The following is a 19,284-nucleotide window of genomic DNA, read 5'->3' on the forward strand; positions in this document are numbered from 1 at the left end:
TATATACCAGGAACTAGGCTAAGAACTTTATAAGTATTTTCTCATTTGATCCTCATAACAACCATGGGAGATAGGTATTATTATTATCCCCCAATTAACAAATGAGGAAACTGAGGCAAACAGAAGCTATCTTGTCTAGGATCATACAACTAATAAGTATCAGAGACCACATTTGAACTTGGATCTACTTGACTCCTGGACAGTTAGGTGGCACAATGGATAGAGTTCAGGGGCCTGAAGTCAGGAAAACTCATTTTCCTGAGTTCAACTATAGCCTTAAAACTTGCTAACTGTGTAACCTTGGATAAGTTACTTAATCCAATTTGCTTCAATTTAAAATCTGTAAAATGAGCTGGAAAAGGAAATGACAAACACTCTAGAATCTTTGTCAAGAAAACCTCAAATAGGGGTATGAAAAATTGGATACAATTGAAAAGATGGGATAACTTCCTTACTTTAGGCCCTATGCCCTATTCACTGAACCATCTAGTATTGTTTATCTCTAAACAAATTCTTATGCAATGAGCTAAGTTGCAAATTATTTGAGGCTGTTGTCATAGAATCCACAATATGTCAAAAATCAGCATCAGCTGAATTTCCAACAACATCCAGTGAGCTCTTCTTGATTCTCCCAAGCTTGATTTTGTCAGAGGTTGAGGTTCTCTACTTTTTACTGTAGTGGGAGAATTTAATGTCCCATGGTCAGAGCATGAAAAATTTAATAGAAAGATAAATAAAAATAAAAACTTAAAAATAGCATTGGAGAAGTTAAAGTTAAAACATTTGGATGCTTTCTGAATGAAAACACTTACAATTACATGTATTTCTTAGCACTACATGGGACTTGCATTTTTTTTTTAAAGACTCCATATAAGTCATTCCTGCAATGATAAATGATTAAAAAACTATGAACAGGCAGTTTTCAGATGAAGAAATTAAAGCAGTCTATAATCACATAAAAATGCTCTAAATCACTATTGATTAGAGAAATGCAAGTTAAAACAGTTCTGAGATATCACCTGACCCCTATCAGATTTACTAACATGTCAGAAAAAGAAAATGATAAGAGTTGAAGAAAGTGGGAAAACTAATGTACTGTTCGCAAAGTTGTTAACTGATCTCCATTTTGAAGAGCAATTTGGAACTATGCCCAAAGAGCTATAATACTTTTGATCCAGCAATACCATTAATTAGAGAAGCCATACCAAATGTTCATGTGGATTATTTGCATCTGACCTGTGGCAGAGCACTCCAAGCTCATATTGGTCTGATCAGCCATAGTAGGACATACTGTAACTCAACTCTAACATTGTGATGTCATTTTGGTCTTCTTCAAGAATGAAGGACAACAACCAACCAATTAGCTTCATATCCTAAAGAGATCATAAAAAATGGAAAAGAACCTACATCAACAAAAATATTTTTAGGTTCTCTTTTGGCGATGACAAGGCATTGGAAATCAATCAAATCAAGTATATAAATGTAATGCAATACTATTGTGTTGTAAAAATGATAACCAGGTGGATTTCAGAGAAACCTACTGATTCTGAGTGCAGTGAGCTGAACCAGGAGAGTAACAGAAAGATTATGTATTGATCAGTTATGAATGACTCAGCTCTTTACAATGATCCACGATAATTCCAAAAGATTTGTGATGGAAAAGCCATCCACATCCAGAGAAACAACTATGAAGTCTGAATACAGATCAAAGTATATTATTTTCCCCCTTTTTGAAAATTTGTTTTTTCTTTCTTGTTTTTTCCTTTTGTTCTGATTCTTCTTTCGCAACATAACTAATATGGAAAAATATTTAATATGAATTGTACAAATATAGCTTATAATGGATTGCTTGATGTCTTGGGGTAAGGGAAGAGGGAGAAAAATTTGGAACTCAAAATGTTTTTTTTTAAATTTTATAATAACTTTTTATTGACAGAATCCATGCCAGGGTAATTTTTTTTACAACATTATCCCTTGCACTCGCTTCTGTTCCGATTTTTCCCCTCCCTCCCTCTACCTCCTCCCCTAGATGGCAAGCAGTCCTATATATATTAAATATGTTGCAGGAACTCAAAAAGTTACAAAATTGAATGTTGAAAACTATATTTACATGTAATTGGAAAAAACAAAATACTATTAAGTGCAAAAAAGACCATATAAAGCATTTAGAATTTGCAAATAAATGTAAAAGCAGACATTCTAAATGTGGTCCTTATAGATCCTAATAATAATAGTAACTAATTAAGGAATCACAACTAGTTACATATATCTTTCAGTGATTGTGAGATCCTGACACTTTTGGGACACCAATAGAAATGTTTGTTTTTTTTTTTAAATAAGAATACAAGTCATTCCCCCATTGATAAATGGTCAAAAGATATGAACAGAATTTTCAGATGATGACATTAAAGCCATTTGTAGAGATATGAAAAATGCTCTAAATCACTATTGATTAGAGAAATGCAAATTAAAACAACTCTGAGATACCACCTCATACCTCTCAGATTGACTAAGATGACAGGAAAAGATAATGACAAATATTGGAGGGGATGTGGGACTCTGATGCATTATTGGCGGAATTGTGAATTTACCCAATCATTCTGGAGAGCAATTTGAAACTATGCCCAGAGGGCTATCAAACTGTGCATACCTTTTGGACCAGCAGTGCCATTACTGAAGCTGTATCTCAAGGACATCATAAAGGAGGGAAAAGGACTCACATATGCAAAAATATTTGTAACAGCTCTTTTTGTGGTGGCAAAGAATTGGAAAATGAGTAGATGCCCATCAATTGGGGAATGGCTGAACAAGTTGTGGCACATGAAGGTGCCATATATATATATATATAACAATAATATTTGTTTATAAAAAATGATGAACAAGCTAATTTTAGAAAGATCTGGAAAGATTTACATGAATTGATGCTGAGTGAACCAAGCAAAACCAGGAATACATTGTACACAATATCAGCAAGAATATGAAATGATCAATTATGAAAAGACTTGGTTCTGTAATTACAAAACACTTTCCACACAAATAAAGTCAGATCTAATAAGTTGGAAAAATAGCCAGTGCTCATGGATAGGCTAAGCCAATATAATAAAAATGACAATACTACCTAAATTAATCTATTTATTTAGTGCCATATCAAATTCCCAAGAAATTATTTTATAGATCTAGAAAAAATAATAACAAAATTCATCTGAAAGAACAAAAGGTCAAGAATTTCAAGGGAATTAATTGGAAAAATGCCAATGAAGGTGGCCTAGCTGTGCCAGACCTAAAAGTATATTATAAAGCAGCAGTCATCAAAACCATTTTATAAGAAATATAGTTGATCAGTGGAATAGGTTAGGTTCACAGGACAAAATATTCAATGATTATAGCAATCTAGTGTTTGGCAAATCCAAAGGCCCCAGGTTTTGGGATAAGAACTCACTATTTGACAAAGACTGCTGGGAAAATTGGAAACTAATAGGATAAAAACTAGGCATTGATCCACACCTAACATCACATACCAAAATAAGTTCACTATTTAGACATAAAGAGTGATATTATAAGCAAATTAGAAGAACATAGGATAGTTTACTTCTCAGATATGTGGAGAAGAAAGGAATTTGTGATCAAAGAACTGAAACTCATTATTGAACACCAAATAGATAATTTTGATTATATTAAGTTAAAATTTTTTTGTACAAACAGAACTAATGCAGACAAGATCAGAAGGGAAGCATTAAATTGGGAAAACATTTTTACATTTAAGGGTTCTGATAAAGACCTCATTTCTAATATATGTAGAGAATTAACTCAAATTTATAAGAATTCAAACAATTCTCCAATTGGCAAATGGTCAAAGGTTAGGAATAGATGAAGAAATATAAACCATTTCTAGTCATATGAAAAAGTACGCTAAATCACTATTAATCAGAGAAATGCAAATTAAGACAACTCTGAGATACCACTACATACCTCTCAAATTGGCTAAGATGACACAGGAAAAGATAATGACAAATGTTGAAGGGGATGTGGGGAAACTGGGACACTGCTACATTGTTGATGGAATTGTGAACAGATTCAACCATTCTGGAGAGCAATTTGGAACCATGCTCAAAAAGTTATCAAACTGTTCATACCCTTTGATCCAGCAGTGTTACTACTGGGATTATATCCTAAAAAGATCTTAAAGGAGGTAAAGGGACCTGTATGTGCCAAAATGTTTGTGGCAGCCCTCTTTGTAGTGGCTAGAAACTGGTAACTGAATGGATGCCCATCAGTTGGAGAATCGCTGAATAAGTTATGGTATATGAATGCTATGGAATATTATTGTTCTATAAGACATGATCAGCAGGATGATTTTAGAGAGGCCTGGAGAGACTAACATGAACTGATGCTAAGTGAAATGAGCAGAAGCAAGAGATCATTGTATATAGCAACAACAATATAATACAACAATCAATTCTGATAGACATGACTTTTTCTAACAATGAGATGTTAGAGGCTAGTTCTAATGATCTTGTGATGAAGAGAACCATCTACACCCAGAGAGAGGACTGTAAGAACTGAATGTGGACCACAACATAGCATTCTCACTCTTTTTGTTATAGTTCTCTTGCATTTTGTTTTCTTACTCATTTTCTTTCCTTTTTGATCTGATTTTTCTTGTGCAGCAAGATAATTGTATAAATATGTTTACATATATTGGATTTGACATATATTTTAACATGTATAATATATATTGGATTACTTGCCATCTGGAGGAAGGGTTAGGGAAAAGGAGGGGAAAATTTGGAATACAGGGCTTTGCAAGGGTCAATGTTGAAAAATTATCCATCCATATGTTTGGAAAATAAAAAGCTTTAATTAAAAAAAAAAAAAAAGAAAAGACTTGGTTCTTCTCTGTGATTCAGTAATTCAAAGCAATCCCAATAGACTTTGGACAGAAAATATCATTTGTATTCAGAAAAAGAACCAAGGAAACTGAATGTAAATCAACACATGCTACATTCACTTCTTTTTTCTGTTTTTTTCTTTATCTCTTGCATGATTTTTCCCTTTTGCTCTGATTTTTCTCTCCCAACGTGATTCATAAAGTAATATACATTAATAATATAAATAAATTTACTAGAAAAAAGAAATGTTTATTTTAGATCAAGGAGACAGAAGAAGAGAATTGAGTGTGAGTGAGGAGGAGGATGGATTATAAAAAGATGGGAAAACAAGAGTTGTAAATGAGAATAAGATGACTGAATAGAAGAGGGTAGATGAATGGAAGACAACCAAATCATTACATTAGGATCCAGAACTCTACCTACACACACTATCCATAGCTCTTTCTCTAATCTCATCTTTTCAAATGCCTATTGTGTGGGCACTGTGAAAATGCGCTTAAACTACTCAGAGCTGGTACTCAATTCTGCTACTATAACCTAGTAGATGAAGGCTGTTCAAAGAATGAAAGAAGAGGGAGGATGAATGCTGGAAGAAATTCCATTAAAGAGAGTAAAAATAGATCTTCAGTAGGACTAGCTAGGCAATTTTATTTTGATTTACATAGTAAATTAAGAATTATTGTGAAGTTTTGAGCAAGAGAGTAACATGCCAAAAGCAAACTAGATTGATATTATTGCTCATCATTGGTCATTAATATGGCAACAGGACCATTTCCCCTTCCACTGACACATAAAGGAAGAAGTCTCATGTTTATCCCTGGCAAGATTCCTCACTAACTAGTGGAGTGTATCAATGGAAAACATTGCAATTATTGGCTATTTTCTTAGAGTATACATGGAAATGCTTTGCTCTGATATTCTTAGCCATTTATATTTAATGCACAAGTCACAATTTCAATTAGATATGGTCAATATATGTTTACTGAAAAGTTATTGTTTTAATTTGACATTGAAAATATCTACATATAAAAGTGTTTTTTAAAAGGAGAAATAGAGATGCATGCAAAATTCACTGAAATTGAAATAATGCTTAGGTCCTATTAAAAGAAATAGAAAACTAGAAGAATAATCACAATTATTTTGAAATCCAAGAATGGTGAAAAACCAAATTCTTCTGAATTTTGAAAAGTTAAAATATTCTCTCTAATTTATTTTAGGAGCATTTTGAATTTTTAAAATCTCTATTTAGAGAAAACTAACCTGGACAAATCATCTAAACTCTGAGTCTTAGTGTTTTAAATTCTTTGAATCTCAGTGTTTTCATATGTCAAATGGAAATAATAGCAACTATCTCACAGGATTGTGATAAAAGCAAATTAGATAAAGCATACAAAGAGCTATAAAAAATGAGTTGTTATTATTAGATTGGGTGACTCTCCTTCCTAGATATCTCTCTTGTTTTATCCTCTTTTCCACTAGGTTTAGGATTTAGAAGCAGTTAAAAGGTTCTTTTTGACCTTTAGACAAATATTAATATGGCCCATTCTAATGCCATATAGGCATATTTCTGGATATTGAGGGTGCTGCCACTCTTGTACATTCCCTTATCACCTGTACTAGTGCTAGAGCCTATCTGTGGTCTTCCTGATTCGTCTCTCCTCGATCCATTCCATTCTCCACTTAGCTGCCAGTATGTCAGTGTGCTGATGGGATTTTCCTAAAGTGACTTTCCTAAAGATTAGATTTTCCTAAATCTGATCCTCCCCCCTTTTCTCTGTCTCTGTCTCTCTGTGTCTCTGTCTCCGTGTTTCTGTCTCTGTCTCTCTCTGTCTCTGTGTTTCTGTCTCTGTCTCTCTGTCTCTGTCTCTGTCTCTGTCTCTGTGTGTGTGTTGTGTGTCTCTGTCTCTGTCTCTCTGTCTCTCTGTCTCTCTCTCTTGTATCTCTGTTTCTCTCTCTCTTTCTCTGTCTGTCTGTCTCTCTCTCTCTCTTCCCCAGGAATTATGCTAAATGCTTCACAATTATCTCACTTGATCTCCACAACAGCCTTGAAAAGTAGATACTATTGTTATCATCCTTATTTTACAAATAAGGAAATTGAGGCAAACTAAGGTTAAATTGCCCACTTTCAAGTTAACTCTCTTTTTATAAATCTTTTAATAAATGAATTTGGAGATGGAAGAAATCTTGGAGATTATCTAGTATAACTTAATCATTTTACAGAAAAGGAAACTCAAGTTCAGAATGGCTAAGTGATTTATTGAATTTACTCTTAATGTAGCCTGGTGTCCCTGTCACTAACTTTCTGGGTGATATAGTGGTCCTTTTATATGAGTATATTAGATACACCATATGGACAGGTATTAAAATTTGGGGCAATAAAAAAAAATCTGATCTTTGGGGAAAAAAAATTGCCAAAGGGATCTGTTCCTAAGCAAGATTAAAAAAAATAAAACCCTGATTTAGAATTCAGACTCTCAATGTCAACTCTAAACCCGTTCTTCTTTCCTGGAAAATAAACAGTGCCAAGATTAGCAACTTACCATTACTTGCAATTGTTGATATGCACCGATGACAGGCCTTCTCCAAACCACCAGGCATTGTTAAGTGTCTAAAGTAGACCTAAGAATTAAAAAAAAAATCCATTAAAATAACAAGGAGGATATTTTATGTGAATTAATTAACTACCTTTGGTAAATATGCATATGTGTTTGTGACAGATACACAGCAGTGTAGACCAATGGTAAGTCTATAATCCAAGTCTTAGGAGTTCATCTTCACTCTTCACTCATTATATGAATTATAGTTGTTTCAGTCATGTCAAACTCTTTGTAACTCCATTTGGAGTTTTCTTAGCAAAGAAACTAGAATGATTTGCCATTTCCTTCTCTAGCTAATTTTACAAATGAGGAAATTGAGGCAAACAGGATTAAGTCATTTGCCCAGGGCCATATAGCTAGTGAGTGTCTGAGGCCAGAAAGAAGAATTTTCATGACTTCATATCTGTCACTCTATCCATTGCACCATCTAGTTGTTCATATTATTGTCATTAAGAATATAGTCAAGGCTGGGAATGAGGTCCAGGACTGAGAAACAGATCTCAGTCCCCGCTCCTTTCCCTTGACCAACGTTCCACTAACATTTCCAGGAGAAATCTGAATCTCTCTTTTACTTCCTAGAGATATTATAGTATATTGATCTTCATATGGCATGAACTCTGTGCTCATCTCTTCACCATCCTGGAGCCTTTGTTGGCAGAGGAATGTTCTCTTCTAGATACTTTCCAGCTTATTGATATTCTTCCTAAAGTGGGGTGCCCAAAACTAAACAGAACTGTCATCCTCTCATTCCTAGATTCTATGCCTCTTTCTCTCTGTCTCTCTGCCTCTGTCTCTCTCTGTCTCTGTCTCTCTGTCTTTCTCTCTGTCTTTCTGTCTCTGTCTTTCTGTCTCTGTCTTTCTGTCTTTCTCTTTCTCTCTGTCTCTCTGTCTGTCTCTGTCTCTCTGTCTCTGTCTCTGTCTCTCTCTCTTCTATGCCTCCCTTAATTTTTCATCATTTCAGAATCAGTTTTGTGCTATATCAAAATATGACTAAGACACCATGTTTCCTAAACTACTGGAGAAAATTTTAAATCCCTAAATTGGAGCATGTAAAGACATCACAATAAAATGGGTTTCCTCTAGATGGTGCTGAGTAGGACACAATTGAATGGGGAAACAAATGGGAGCAATTGGAGAAAAAGATGGAATGCAATGATTGGAACCAATCCGTTCATCTCTGGCTCATTCTACTGCTTTCTCATCACCACAAACTGGAATAACCCATCACCTTATTACTGCAACAGGATTAAAGTCACCCACCAGCAAGGTCTTGCCCTCTAGTTCTGTTTTCTTGGGAAGAATTCCATTCATTTCAATGCATCGAGAATAGGAGATTGATGAACACCTAGTTATTTACTTATCTGTCAAAGTACTATCAACTCCTCCATGTAATGAAAGATATGAATAAAAAGGAGGAAGGACATAAAAGGAAAGATTCCATACATCCATAGATACTTCATTTATGAGAGGTGGTGCAGTATAGAAAATAGAAAGCTTGATTGGAATCAGAAAGACATAAAAGTCAAGTATTACTTCTGACACATTCTATTGTGTGACCTTAGATAAATCAGTTGACTTTTCAGTGAACCCAGACAAATCTCTAAGATTTTAATTTACTGAGGAGTTGCTGATCTGTGTTGATAATAAGGATTTATACATCAGAAATTTCTCCACATTCATGAAATCACAAGTTCAGAGTTTTAAAAGTCCATTTATAAGAAGAGCACATCATACGCTAAATATTTAATTCAATCCAACAAAAATATTAAAACTTATTATATAGGATGTTGTATAAGGATTCTGGGGACAGAAAACTAAAATTAGATAAACTCCCTGACTTTAAGGAGTTTATATTCTAACAGGGTAGATAAGAAAAAGTCAGTCATGACTAAGCAATGGAATAATTGATAAGATGTATATGTAAATATCTATTGAACCAATGAAAATTATATGGGTGCAAAGAAGTCCAGAATGCTGTGTATGAGAAAGTTGAGAGAGAGAGGTGAGCTAGTTGAGATCAAGGAAGTCTTCAGGGAAGAGGTGACACTTTTGTCGTACCTTGAAGGATAGGAGGGAGGAAACTAAGAGTAGGGAGGCACGCTTAAATGTACAAGAGTGTTAATGCAACTAATATGATATTATTATTGTTCTCATTATTTTGTTAAAGTAAGGCCTTTGCTTGGCGACTAGTCATATTTTTGGAAATCTTGACAATTAGAACACAATTTAGTAAGGACTATAAATAGAAAGTGAAAAAATCTCTGTAGACTGAAAAGTTTTTTGAGTCTCCCTCTAGTTCATTTTGCAGATGAGGTCTGAACTCAGGTTGTTACACTCTGTCTACTATGTCACCTAACTATCCCTAAAGATCTCTATACTAAGAGGTTAAAATAACAAAAGTACAGATCCTTAAAGGGATCAATTGAATTTACCTAGAAAAATACATTTTTCTTAATGATACTGAATCAATGAAAATTTCCTCTATTATTTTCATTTGAGAACATTAAGCATTTGGCAGCTTTGGCAGCTGGCTGGGGCAGTAGTCCTTGGAGTCAGGAAGATTCATCTTCCTGAGTTCAAATGTGGCTCCAGACACTAACTAGCTGTATGACTCTAGTCGAGTCACTTAATTCTGTTTGTCTCAGCTGCCTCATCTGTAAAATGTGCTGGAGAAGGAAATGGCAAACCACTTCAATATCTCTGCCAAGAAAACTCCAAAAGGGGTCATGAAGAGTCGGACATAACTGAAGAATGACTGAACAACAACAATCCATTGGTTTCCCACTGGTCAGAGTATAACAGGAGCCAGACTTCTGGGATGCAGTAATGAGGTTAGCAGGTGCCAGTGGTTTGTTTGAAAAGACAAAAAACCAGTCAGGAGACAAAGGCGGTTATTGTGAAGACTGGGAACTTGATTGTTCTTATATACACTAAATGAAGTGGGTTACTGCAGAGTCTGCCTTTAAGAACATAAAGGTTATTTGAACAAACCTCTGGAGTCCCACAGAAAATCACCTTTGGCTAAAAAGTGAGGAGAATGCAGTCCTCTTTCTTGGGGCTTTGGGTCAGTAGGAGATTACTTTATTTAGCTTTCTGTATAGAGTGATTCACTTCTGGCATTCCTTCATGATTCTTTTAGTTGTAGGAAAAAATGGGTCTCTGGACAAGCACTATATATTCTTGCATCTCTGTCTTTGCTAGGGATGTTCCCTTGACTTAGAATATCCCTCTTCTCCCTCTTCATGAGATGTGAATTTCTTGCTTGTTCTTTTTTTTTTTTTTTGAAGGAGTTTTCTTTTAAAAAATATTTCAATATTTTTTATTTTCCCCAGTTACACGGAAAATGATTTTACATGTTTTTAAAACTTTGAGTTCCTGATTCTTTCCCATCCTTCCCACCCCACCCTTGAGAAGGCACATTTGCAAAACATTTTCATAAAAGTCATGTTGCAAAAGAACACTTAATTCTCCCTCCCCCAAAAAACCCTCAAGGGAAAAAAGTATACTTCAGTCTGTATTCAGATACAATCATTCTTTCTCTGAGTATGATTTTTTACTAGCATTTTTTATCATAAGTCCTTCAGAATTGTATTGTATTGCTGTATTGCTGAGAATAGCAAAGTCGTTCACAGCTGATCATCCCACAACATTGTTATTGCTTTGTACATAGTACATTTCACTTTGCTTGAATTCATAGAGGACTTTCCAGGTTTTTCTGAGAGCATCCTGCTCAACATTTATTATAGAACAATAATATTCCAATTCATAATCACATACCACAATTTATTCAGCCATTCCCCAACTGACAGGCATGCCCTCAATTTCCAGTTCTTTGCCCTATTCCTGCTCATTCTTTAAAGCCCAAATTTAAATATCATCCACTTTAAATAGTTTTCCTTTGTCCTTTCCCATTCATCATTTCTCCCATCTATCTTTCTGCTTCGATTCCCCATTATATTTTGTTTTTAAACTCTCCAATTCATTGGTTGTTTAATATTTTGCATTATCTTTATCTGTATTGGAACTAAATTCCATGAGGCTGCAGTGACTAGGTTTTATCAAAACTCCTTTTCTCTTTCAGCATTAAGTATAATGTTCTATACAGCAGTAGGCACTTATAGATGATAAAGATAACATTACTTTTTCTGCTTTGTTGTGAATAAGTCTTTAACTTAGAAAAAAAATGAATTATTTCAGGTTCTCAGAAGTCTTTCTTGGCTGGACAGTGGCAATTCTTAGATACAATATTAACAGGCCAGAGAAGACTAGTTTCTTGGAGGTCTACTTTTTTTGATTTTCTGCTATCTTAGAAATCCCATATATTATGGGAATTTTAAATTTCCCTTTATTCTTCTTGCAATTTTTGGTTAACACTTAATCTCATCTGATCAAAACTTGTTCCAAGGGATGTAAAAATTTTCTTAAGAGTCTTAAACATTCTTGACATAAGAAGCCAAGAAGAAGAATCTCAACTGTTCCTGACTCCTTAGAAACATATAAATCCTCCTCCTCAATCAACTTATTATGAATCCTCTAAATGTAGTTTAATCTGTAACTTAATTTACCTATTGGTGAAGTTTGTTTTTGTAGGAGAATTATGAGATCATAACTCTGTTTAACTATGTTTGCCAACCTTTATGATATTCAAAGACATGGAATTATGGATCTATCTTCTCTAAGTTTTATGGCCTAAAAAGAATGTAACAAAATTACAATATGCAAATTCTTTTTCTGTCACTCGGACATAATTTTACCTATAGAGATCCTTATCAGAATACTCATAATTGTTCATGTTTTCTCGGGGATCTGAACTCATTTTTTAGCACAATAATAAAACCTAGGTTTGTACCAAGGTGATAAAAATATATTTTGAAGCCATGTGAACACAGAGGAGAGATATATCTCCCATAACACATATAACATAACAGTTTAGGACCATGGAGGCAGTACAGCCCAGCTGAAGCATTTATTCATAGATCTATGTACAGGAAATCTTCATAAAGTCCTTATGAAAGTTTTCAACTTTGAAATTCTCTTAACTTTTTCTGTGGCCATGGTCAGTGATATTTATGTCTCCCCCATTAGAATGCATGTTCTTTGAGGGCAGGGGTTAGATTTTTGCCTTTCTCTGTGTCCCTAGATTTTAGCTGGAACCTATGTTTTAATGAGGCAGCTAAATGGCACAATAGGGAGAGTTCTGGATTTGCAGTCAGGTAAACCTGATTTGAGCTCTAGCCTCAGAAATGCATTTGCTGTGTGCCCTGTGTGGACAAATCATTTAACCCTATTGCCTCAGTTTCCTCATCTGCAAAATGTACTGGGAAGGAAATGGCAAACTTCTTCAGTATCTTTGCCAAGAAAACCAAGAATTGGACACAACTGAAAAGGACTGGACTCATGTCCTAATGAGAGAGACATAAATGATTAATTAATCAACAAGCACTTACCATATACCTAGAATATTAAAGGAAAGAGAATAAGTATTTCTGTAGCACTCACTATGTTCCAGGCAATATATGTACTCAGTGCTTTTGCAAGCATCATTTCATTTGATTCACACTGACCCTGGGAGGGAAGGACTAGGAAATTTTGAGGCAGATTAAGTGACTTGCACAAGGTCACACACCTAAGACTTTGAACTCAGGTATTCCTGATGTCGGGCTCATCCCATCCGTTTGATGGTTGTAGTTATTGTTCATTAGTTTCAGTCATGTCCTACTCTTTGTGACCCGATTGGGGTTTTCTTGGCAGATACTAAAATGGTTTGCCATTTCCTTCTCCAGATCATTTTACAGATGAGGAAACTGAGGCAAACAATCCAAGTCAGATTTTAAAGGATAAATGGAATGTTCTTTTCATAGCAGATACAAAGTTATTCTGCCACCTCTGCAACATTTAGGTCTTTTCTCTGTGGTAATCGTTTTGTGTTTGTCCCTGGGATAATATTGCACTGTACAAATTGTTCAAGGTCACTAGAGAATGAAAAGCCATTTGTTAAGCATTTAGTTTGTGCTAGGGATGCTGCTGGGTTCTCAAGATGCTACTATGTTACTGAAATTTTAATTAAATTTGCTTTTAAGCACTGTTTTCATATTGTTTCTAACACTTCTACTAAACGAAGTTATTAAAGGGTATGCTAGGACTTCGTGGCATTAGGTGTGTGTCCAACTTAACAGTACAATTTGTTTGTACCTCAATATTTGTGTATTTGGCTATATACACACACAAGGAATCCTAGAGAACAAAGAGTTATAACCTAATTTATCATACATCAGAGCACTCCACCCAGCCACCTACATAAAAGAATGCTGAACAGAATTCTGTTTTACATTTTATTTGCCAAATCCCTCCACCCATTCCACCTCCATCTCCAACCTCAGTGAGAAATTATATTCATTCAATCAATAGACAAGCATTTACTAAACACCTGATTACCAGCTGGGTACCATGTTAGATGCTGGGATATTCAGATAAAAAGAAAATAGCTCCTGCTCTCGAGGACCTTGTATTTTCTAGGTTGATGATTTTAGTTGAGACTATCAGAGCTAATCAAGCAAATGTTTTATGTTTATTTTAGTACCTCAGAGAGCCATGACTTCATTAGTGGTGGCAACTCTCTTACTGATAAAGAATAAAGCACCTTAGGAGACTATCTTCATAAATTACTGTGTTGTAAAATTCTATGTCCTGATGGCCAGTCTTTCAGGTGATGAGACTATTCAATTTAGCCAGATTGGTATTTGGGCAACAGACATAAAAAAGCATAACAAAGCCTTTTCAAGTGGGTCCAACCTGCAGGTTTATGCTAATGCCGATGAGAAAGACTCATACTTCACTGGAGGAAAATGTTTTATAAAACAATACAAAATAAAATGGCGGATGATGAATCTGGCTGATAACAACTGATTAAAAAAATGAAAAGAGGGCTTCAGTGGAGGAAAATATTTTATAAAACAATACAAAATAAAATGGCAGATGATGAATCTGGCTGATAACAACTGATTAAAAAAAAGAATGAATTCAGGATACAGCATTATTTCTATTTTTAAAAGGAGACAATTTATATCTTTTCAATTCTTTCATTTTTCTTTAACACCCAAGGCAATTGAGAAGAACCAAAATATGAGGAGAACTGCTGACTGTTCTACTACAAGAAGTATTTATTATCTTAAAGATCTATTACAGTTTTTGAAGCTGGGATGTGGGGCACTGTCAGAACTCACCATGAAAGTTTCATTTGCACACCAAAGTGTTTTTGGTTTAGTTTGGTCTTGCTATAGCCTATATTTACAGCCTGATGACATTTCTCCTTATCACTTTATGTTTCAATCAAACTAGCCTCTTAATATTCTTTTATCCAGGCTTTCATCCATGCCTGGAATGTTCCCTCCTTCCCCTCTGCTTTTAAGAATCCCTAATTTCCTTCAAAATTCACCTCATGTGCCACCACTGACCAACATGAGGCCTTTTCTTGATTTCTCCAGTTAATAGTGCCTCCTTCAATTATTTTGCATTTTTTTCTGTATGTATTTCTGATTTGTATATGTTGTATCATTTCAGTAAGCTCCTTGAGGGCAGGAATTTTCTTGCTTTATGTCTCCCCCTCCTCACCTAGCATAGGACCTGGCACATAATAGATACTTAAGAAAGGATTGTTGATTTTTCTTTTTGCTTTTCCCAAATTTCTTAAAAGTAGTCACTCGTGTCTCTCCCAAGGAATGCAAAATTAAAATCTCTGAGGTCTCTGGTTTCATCTCAGCAATGGTATTGCCCAAGGAGGTAGAGGTGACATGAAATGATCAGAAGTAGTTCCTTCCCTTTCATGAGCTTCATTCCAAATCCTCAAAATAGTCATTAAATGCCACTTAGCTAAAAACTGCAATGTAAAAAAGAGACAACAAATAACATCTTTCTTTTTTTTTAATTTTTATTAAATAATTACTTTATATTGACAGAATCCATGCCAGGGTAATTTTTTTTACAACATTATCCCTTGCACTCGTTTCTGTTCCGATTTTTTCCCCTCCCTCCCTCCACCCCCTCCCCTAGATGGCAAGCAGTCCTTTATATGTTGGATATGTTGCAGTATATCCTAGATACAATATATGTTTGCAGAACCGAACAGTTCTCTTATTGCATAGGGAGAATTGGATTCAGAAGGTATAAATAACCCGGGAAGAAAAACAAAAATGCAGATAGTTCAAATAACATCTTTCTTAATAGTAGCTGTACTGATTAACAACAGTTGTGCTTTTGAAATGGTAATCCACCTAACTCAACATTTACTAAAGGAACCTCATCAGGGTCTAGGAAGTGACTTCATCCTCCTTACTCACTGCATACTTACTTACTCACTAGGTACTCTATGCATAGTCCCTCAGTCAACACACATTTATTGGATCTTAGTAAGTGGTAGGAATTGTGCTAAATGCTAGGGATATCAAGAAGGACGTCACAGTTAAATGGGGGTGATATAAATAACTAGGGATATACAAGAGATATAGCAATAAATATTGGTGGTGTTTAATGAATGGTAATATGATAGCTAGTTGTATGACCATTGGCAAGCCACTTCACACTGTTTGCCTTCGTTTCCTCATCTGTAAAATGAGTTTGAGAAGGAAAAGGCAAACTAGTTTCTTTGCCAAGAAAACCCATTAAGAATTGGATACAACTAAAAATGACCAAACAGCAACAAGATGGTGGTGGTGAGAAACTATGGGCTAACTTCTTACCTTTTGAAGCTTCAAGAAAATGAAACCATCAGGGTTTTTCCTTTTGTCTGTAAGGATGGAGCAGGAACAGACTAGTGATATTATAAGAGAACTCCTGCTTTGTAAACTCCCTCCCTCTTCCCATACAGATCAGTGACTCATTTGTGATTTATATTCTTAGTTGCCTGAGAGCACTGAGATATTAAATGATTTACATCCAAGGTCACACAGTATGCTATGCCTAAGGTAAGATTTAAACCCTGATCTTTCACCCTGAGGGCAGGATCTATTTAATTTTGCCCTTTGTATCCCCAACACTTAGGGCAGTTTGCCTGTTATACAGTAGAAGCTTAATAAATAGTTGTTGATTGATTGCAAGACATACCTTCTTTCTTTTATACAACTGAAATATGGAGTAGCAGCAGCACAGGGAGCACTGCCACCACATCCCAGCACACTCCTATCAGTGTGAGCTGCTGTCTCCCCCATAGCTCAGGGACTTGTGAATACAGCTCTGATCATCAAGTTATTATTGTGATTGATGCTATTTAATGTCTTCTCAAAAAGGATGCAATAAGCTCTCATAATCCTTCCAACTATATTGGACTAACCAAAACACATGAAGGCACTTATTCTATAAACTGTAAAATGATAGAAAACAAGTAAATAAGTTTGTCAAAACACTTTTTTATTTGAATCCCATGCAAAGCTTCTATAATATCACAGGCTTGAATGTTTCACTAATCTTGCAAGATATCTGCTATACTCTAAGGCCATTGATGGGGGTCACAAATCTTTATTTAGCTATATTTAAATGTTGTATATTTTGCCATTAACATTCAACTATAAGCTAATGGCCAGCAGTCACCTGAACTGTGTTCAATATTCAAGGTAAACTGAATACTTTCAAACCCCCACCTGACTATGTCTTCTCTTTCACAGGTTTATAATGTATGATTGACTTGGAAAATTAAACAGTTCACGCGGAAAGGAGAGAGAAAGGAGACGGTGTTTGGATTTATGTGATCACAGAGTATCATTAGACAGCTTTGCATTACCTGTCACACACGTGTCCTTACTGCCTCCCGCCACTCACCCAAATACACCCTAACTGTCCCCAGAAGTTCTATGTTTTTCATTCTCTGTCCTCTCTAATCCCTAGCCTCCAGATCCCTAAAGATGCATTTCCTCTCATCTTCTCTCTATTGTCTCATTTCTATCAAATATACTTTCTTTGTGAGGGCTCAGGTACTTTTTAAATTACCAAGTCCAAACCGCCTGTACGGCTTTTCAACAGGGGAGACCCTGGATAATTTCTTCCAGTTCCAATTCACCACCTTTGATATCAGCAGATTCTGACAGCCCAACATGATCTCCTTTGACCCTGCGCTTCACTGTGTCTATGGACTGATACCATTTTCTCAGCAAGAAAACTATTTTGTTCAGACCGAATAGAGGTTAAGATTTTCCTTTCTCTCCCCGCTCCATGAAAAACACTTTGACAATAGTCATTCCCCCCCGCACCCCCCACTCACCCCGAATAGAATAAAGCAGCACATTGTCATCCCTCCTCTAAAGGTTTCTGAGAAATCATCTTCCAGCCACTTCTCTGACCTGAAAGCACGTCCTCACTTACCTTTGGAGCCAATGGAAGAGTTAGACGGAGAGACGCGGGCTGGGAGAATATGCCTTCAAGAAGAGAAGGTGGCCCAAGTCAGGTTCTCTAAGGCGTTCCTGGCAAGCCTGTGCAGCCAGGGGCTCTACCTGCTGCTGCTGTCTGTCTGTGGGCTCCTTTTCCTTCAGCTTTCCTCTCCTGATCACTTTCTTTCCCTGTTTGGTTCTTCAGTTCTCTTCCCTGCGGACGCACAGCAAGCCCGCGGCTTCCAGCCGGGAGGAGAGCTGATAATCTGCATTTCCCACTCCCACTTTTCAGGCGGAGGTACAACCCCCTCCCCCCTGCCAAGCTTTAATACCCCCAGTAGTGTTCCACAGGGCCAGGAGGGGGCAGCAGAGGAGGTTGGAATTGTCCTGGAAAATTAACACCTTGGAAACAGGACAGATGGAAGTTTTTGGTTAGATCCTTTCATCTTGTCTTCAGTCATGGTGGCAATGTCTTTGGAGCCCAAGGTCCAGGTTTCATCTCCAGATTCTGATGCTTACCACTCATATATGCTGAAGCAAGTCCCTTCTTTCTAAGTCTCAGTTTCCACATCTGTAAAACGAGCACTAAAACATTCCCTGATACTGTTCCATCCTGAATACATCCTGAACCCTCCCAAGATATCTTGGAGTTTACCGATTAGATTTCTTTCTTAAAGACCAAGCCTTAATAAACCAAAATCACTCGGATTCTCATTGATTAGCTATCTACAGGTCCCAGGGCATTTGGTCATAGTCTGGGTCCTGTTTGATTAAGATTGAATGTAAATAGCAATCATTTCTGCTTTGGCCAGAAACCTTGGGTGTCTTCCCCTCCCAGATTTCTTTCTTTCTTTTTTAGATTTCTTTTTTTTTTCTGACTAGGTGCAAGTAGATTCTTTACCTCAATTTCTACCTATCCTGAATGACTGAATGGGTGCTGCCCCGGTTTAACTGAGACCTGTTGAAGACTTTAGCTTAAAAAAGCCGAAGGTCTCCCATTTCATCCAGGGCCATCTCCAGTCTACCTGATCTATATCTGGCCATTAAACCCTGATGGCTCTGGAGAGGAAGGTGAGGCAGATGATTTTGCACAGCTCTTGCTCCCTTAAATCTAATTCACTTTCATGTCATGGCACCTCCCTCATACCATGGTCCTCTTGGAGAAGGAAGGACAAATAACAACATGCTGATATCTCTGTGGTATTTTACATAAAGACAAGGAGATGCTTAATTTTTGTTCTTGTATCCCAAGTGACCAAGTACTTAATAAATGCTTGTTGACGTTAATTGAATACTGTTTCTAAGAATATTACTATAACAATGGTGTTATAATTTGAGGCATCCAAGGAAAATTCTCCAATCCCTGACATTTTCCTACCAGTCTGTTACATAGAATCAAGTACCCTAAAGATTAGTTCATTTGAGTTACAGAATTAGGCTTCC

The 19,284-nt window shown here is 36.1% G+C and overlaps 1 protein-coding gene across 1 annotated transcript in view; it reads right to left on the reverse strand.

The window, feature by feature from the left end:
* Nucleotides 1–19,024, reverse strand: part of TMEM272 (transmembrane protein 272) — a 52,332-nt gene extending 33,308 nt beyond the window's left edge. Inside the window, exons 1-2 of the mRNA XM_051987382.1 lie at nucleotides 17,837–19,024; nucleotides 7,430–7,508 (exon numbers count right to left, since the gene is read on the reverse strand). Of these exons, the coding sequence (XP_051843342.1) occupies nucleotides 7,430–7,487 (58 nt within the window). The 5' untranslated portion in view covers nucleotides 7,488–7,508; nucleotides 17,837–19,024. The remainder of the gene's footprint in view (nucleotides 1–7,429; nucleotides 7,509–17,836) is intronic.
* Between the last annotated feature and the right edge of the window lie 260 nt (nucleotides 19,025–19,284).

This window comes from Antechinus flavipes, chromosome 3 (assembly GCF_016432865.1).
Source record: "Antechinus flavipes isolate AdamAnt ecotype Samford, QLD, Australia chromosome 3, AdamAnt_v2, whole genome shotgun sequence".
Classification (NCBI taxonomy): domain Eukaryota; kingdom Metazoa; phylum Chordata; class Mammalia; order Dasyuromorphia; family Dasyuridae; genus Antechinus; species Antechinus flavipes.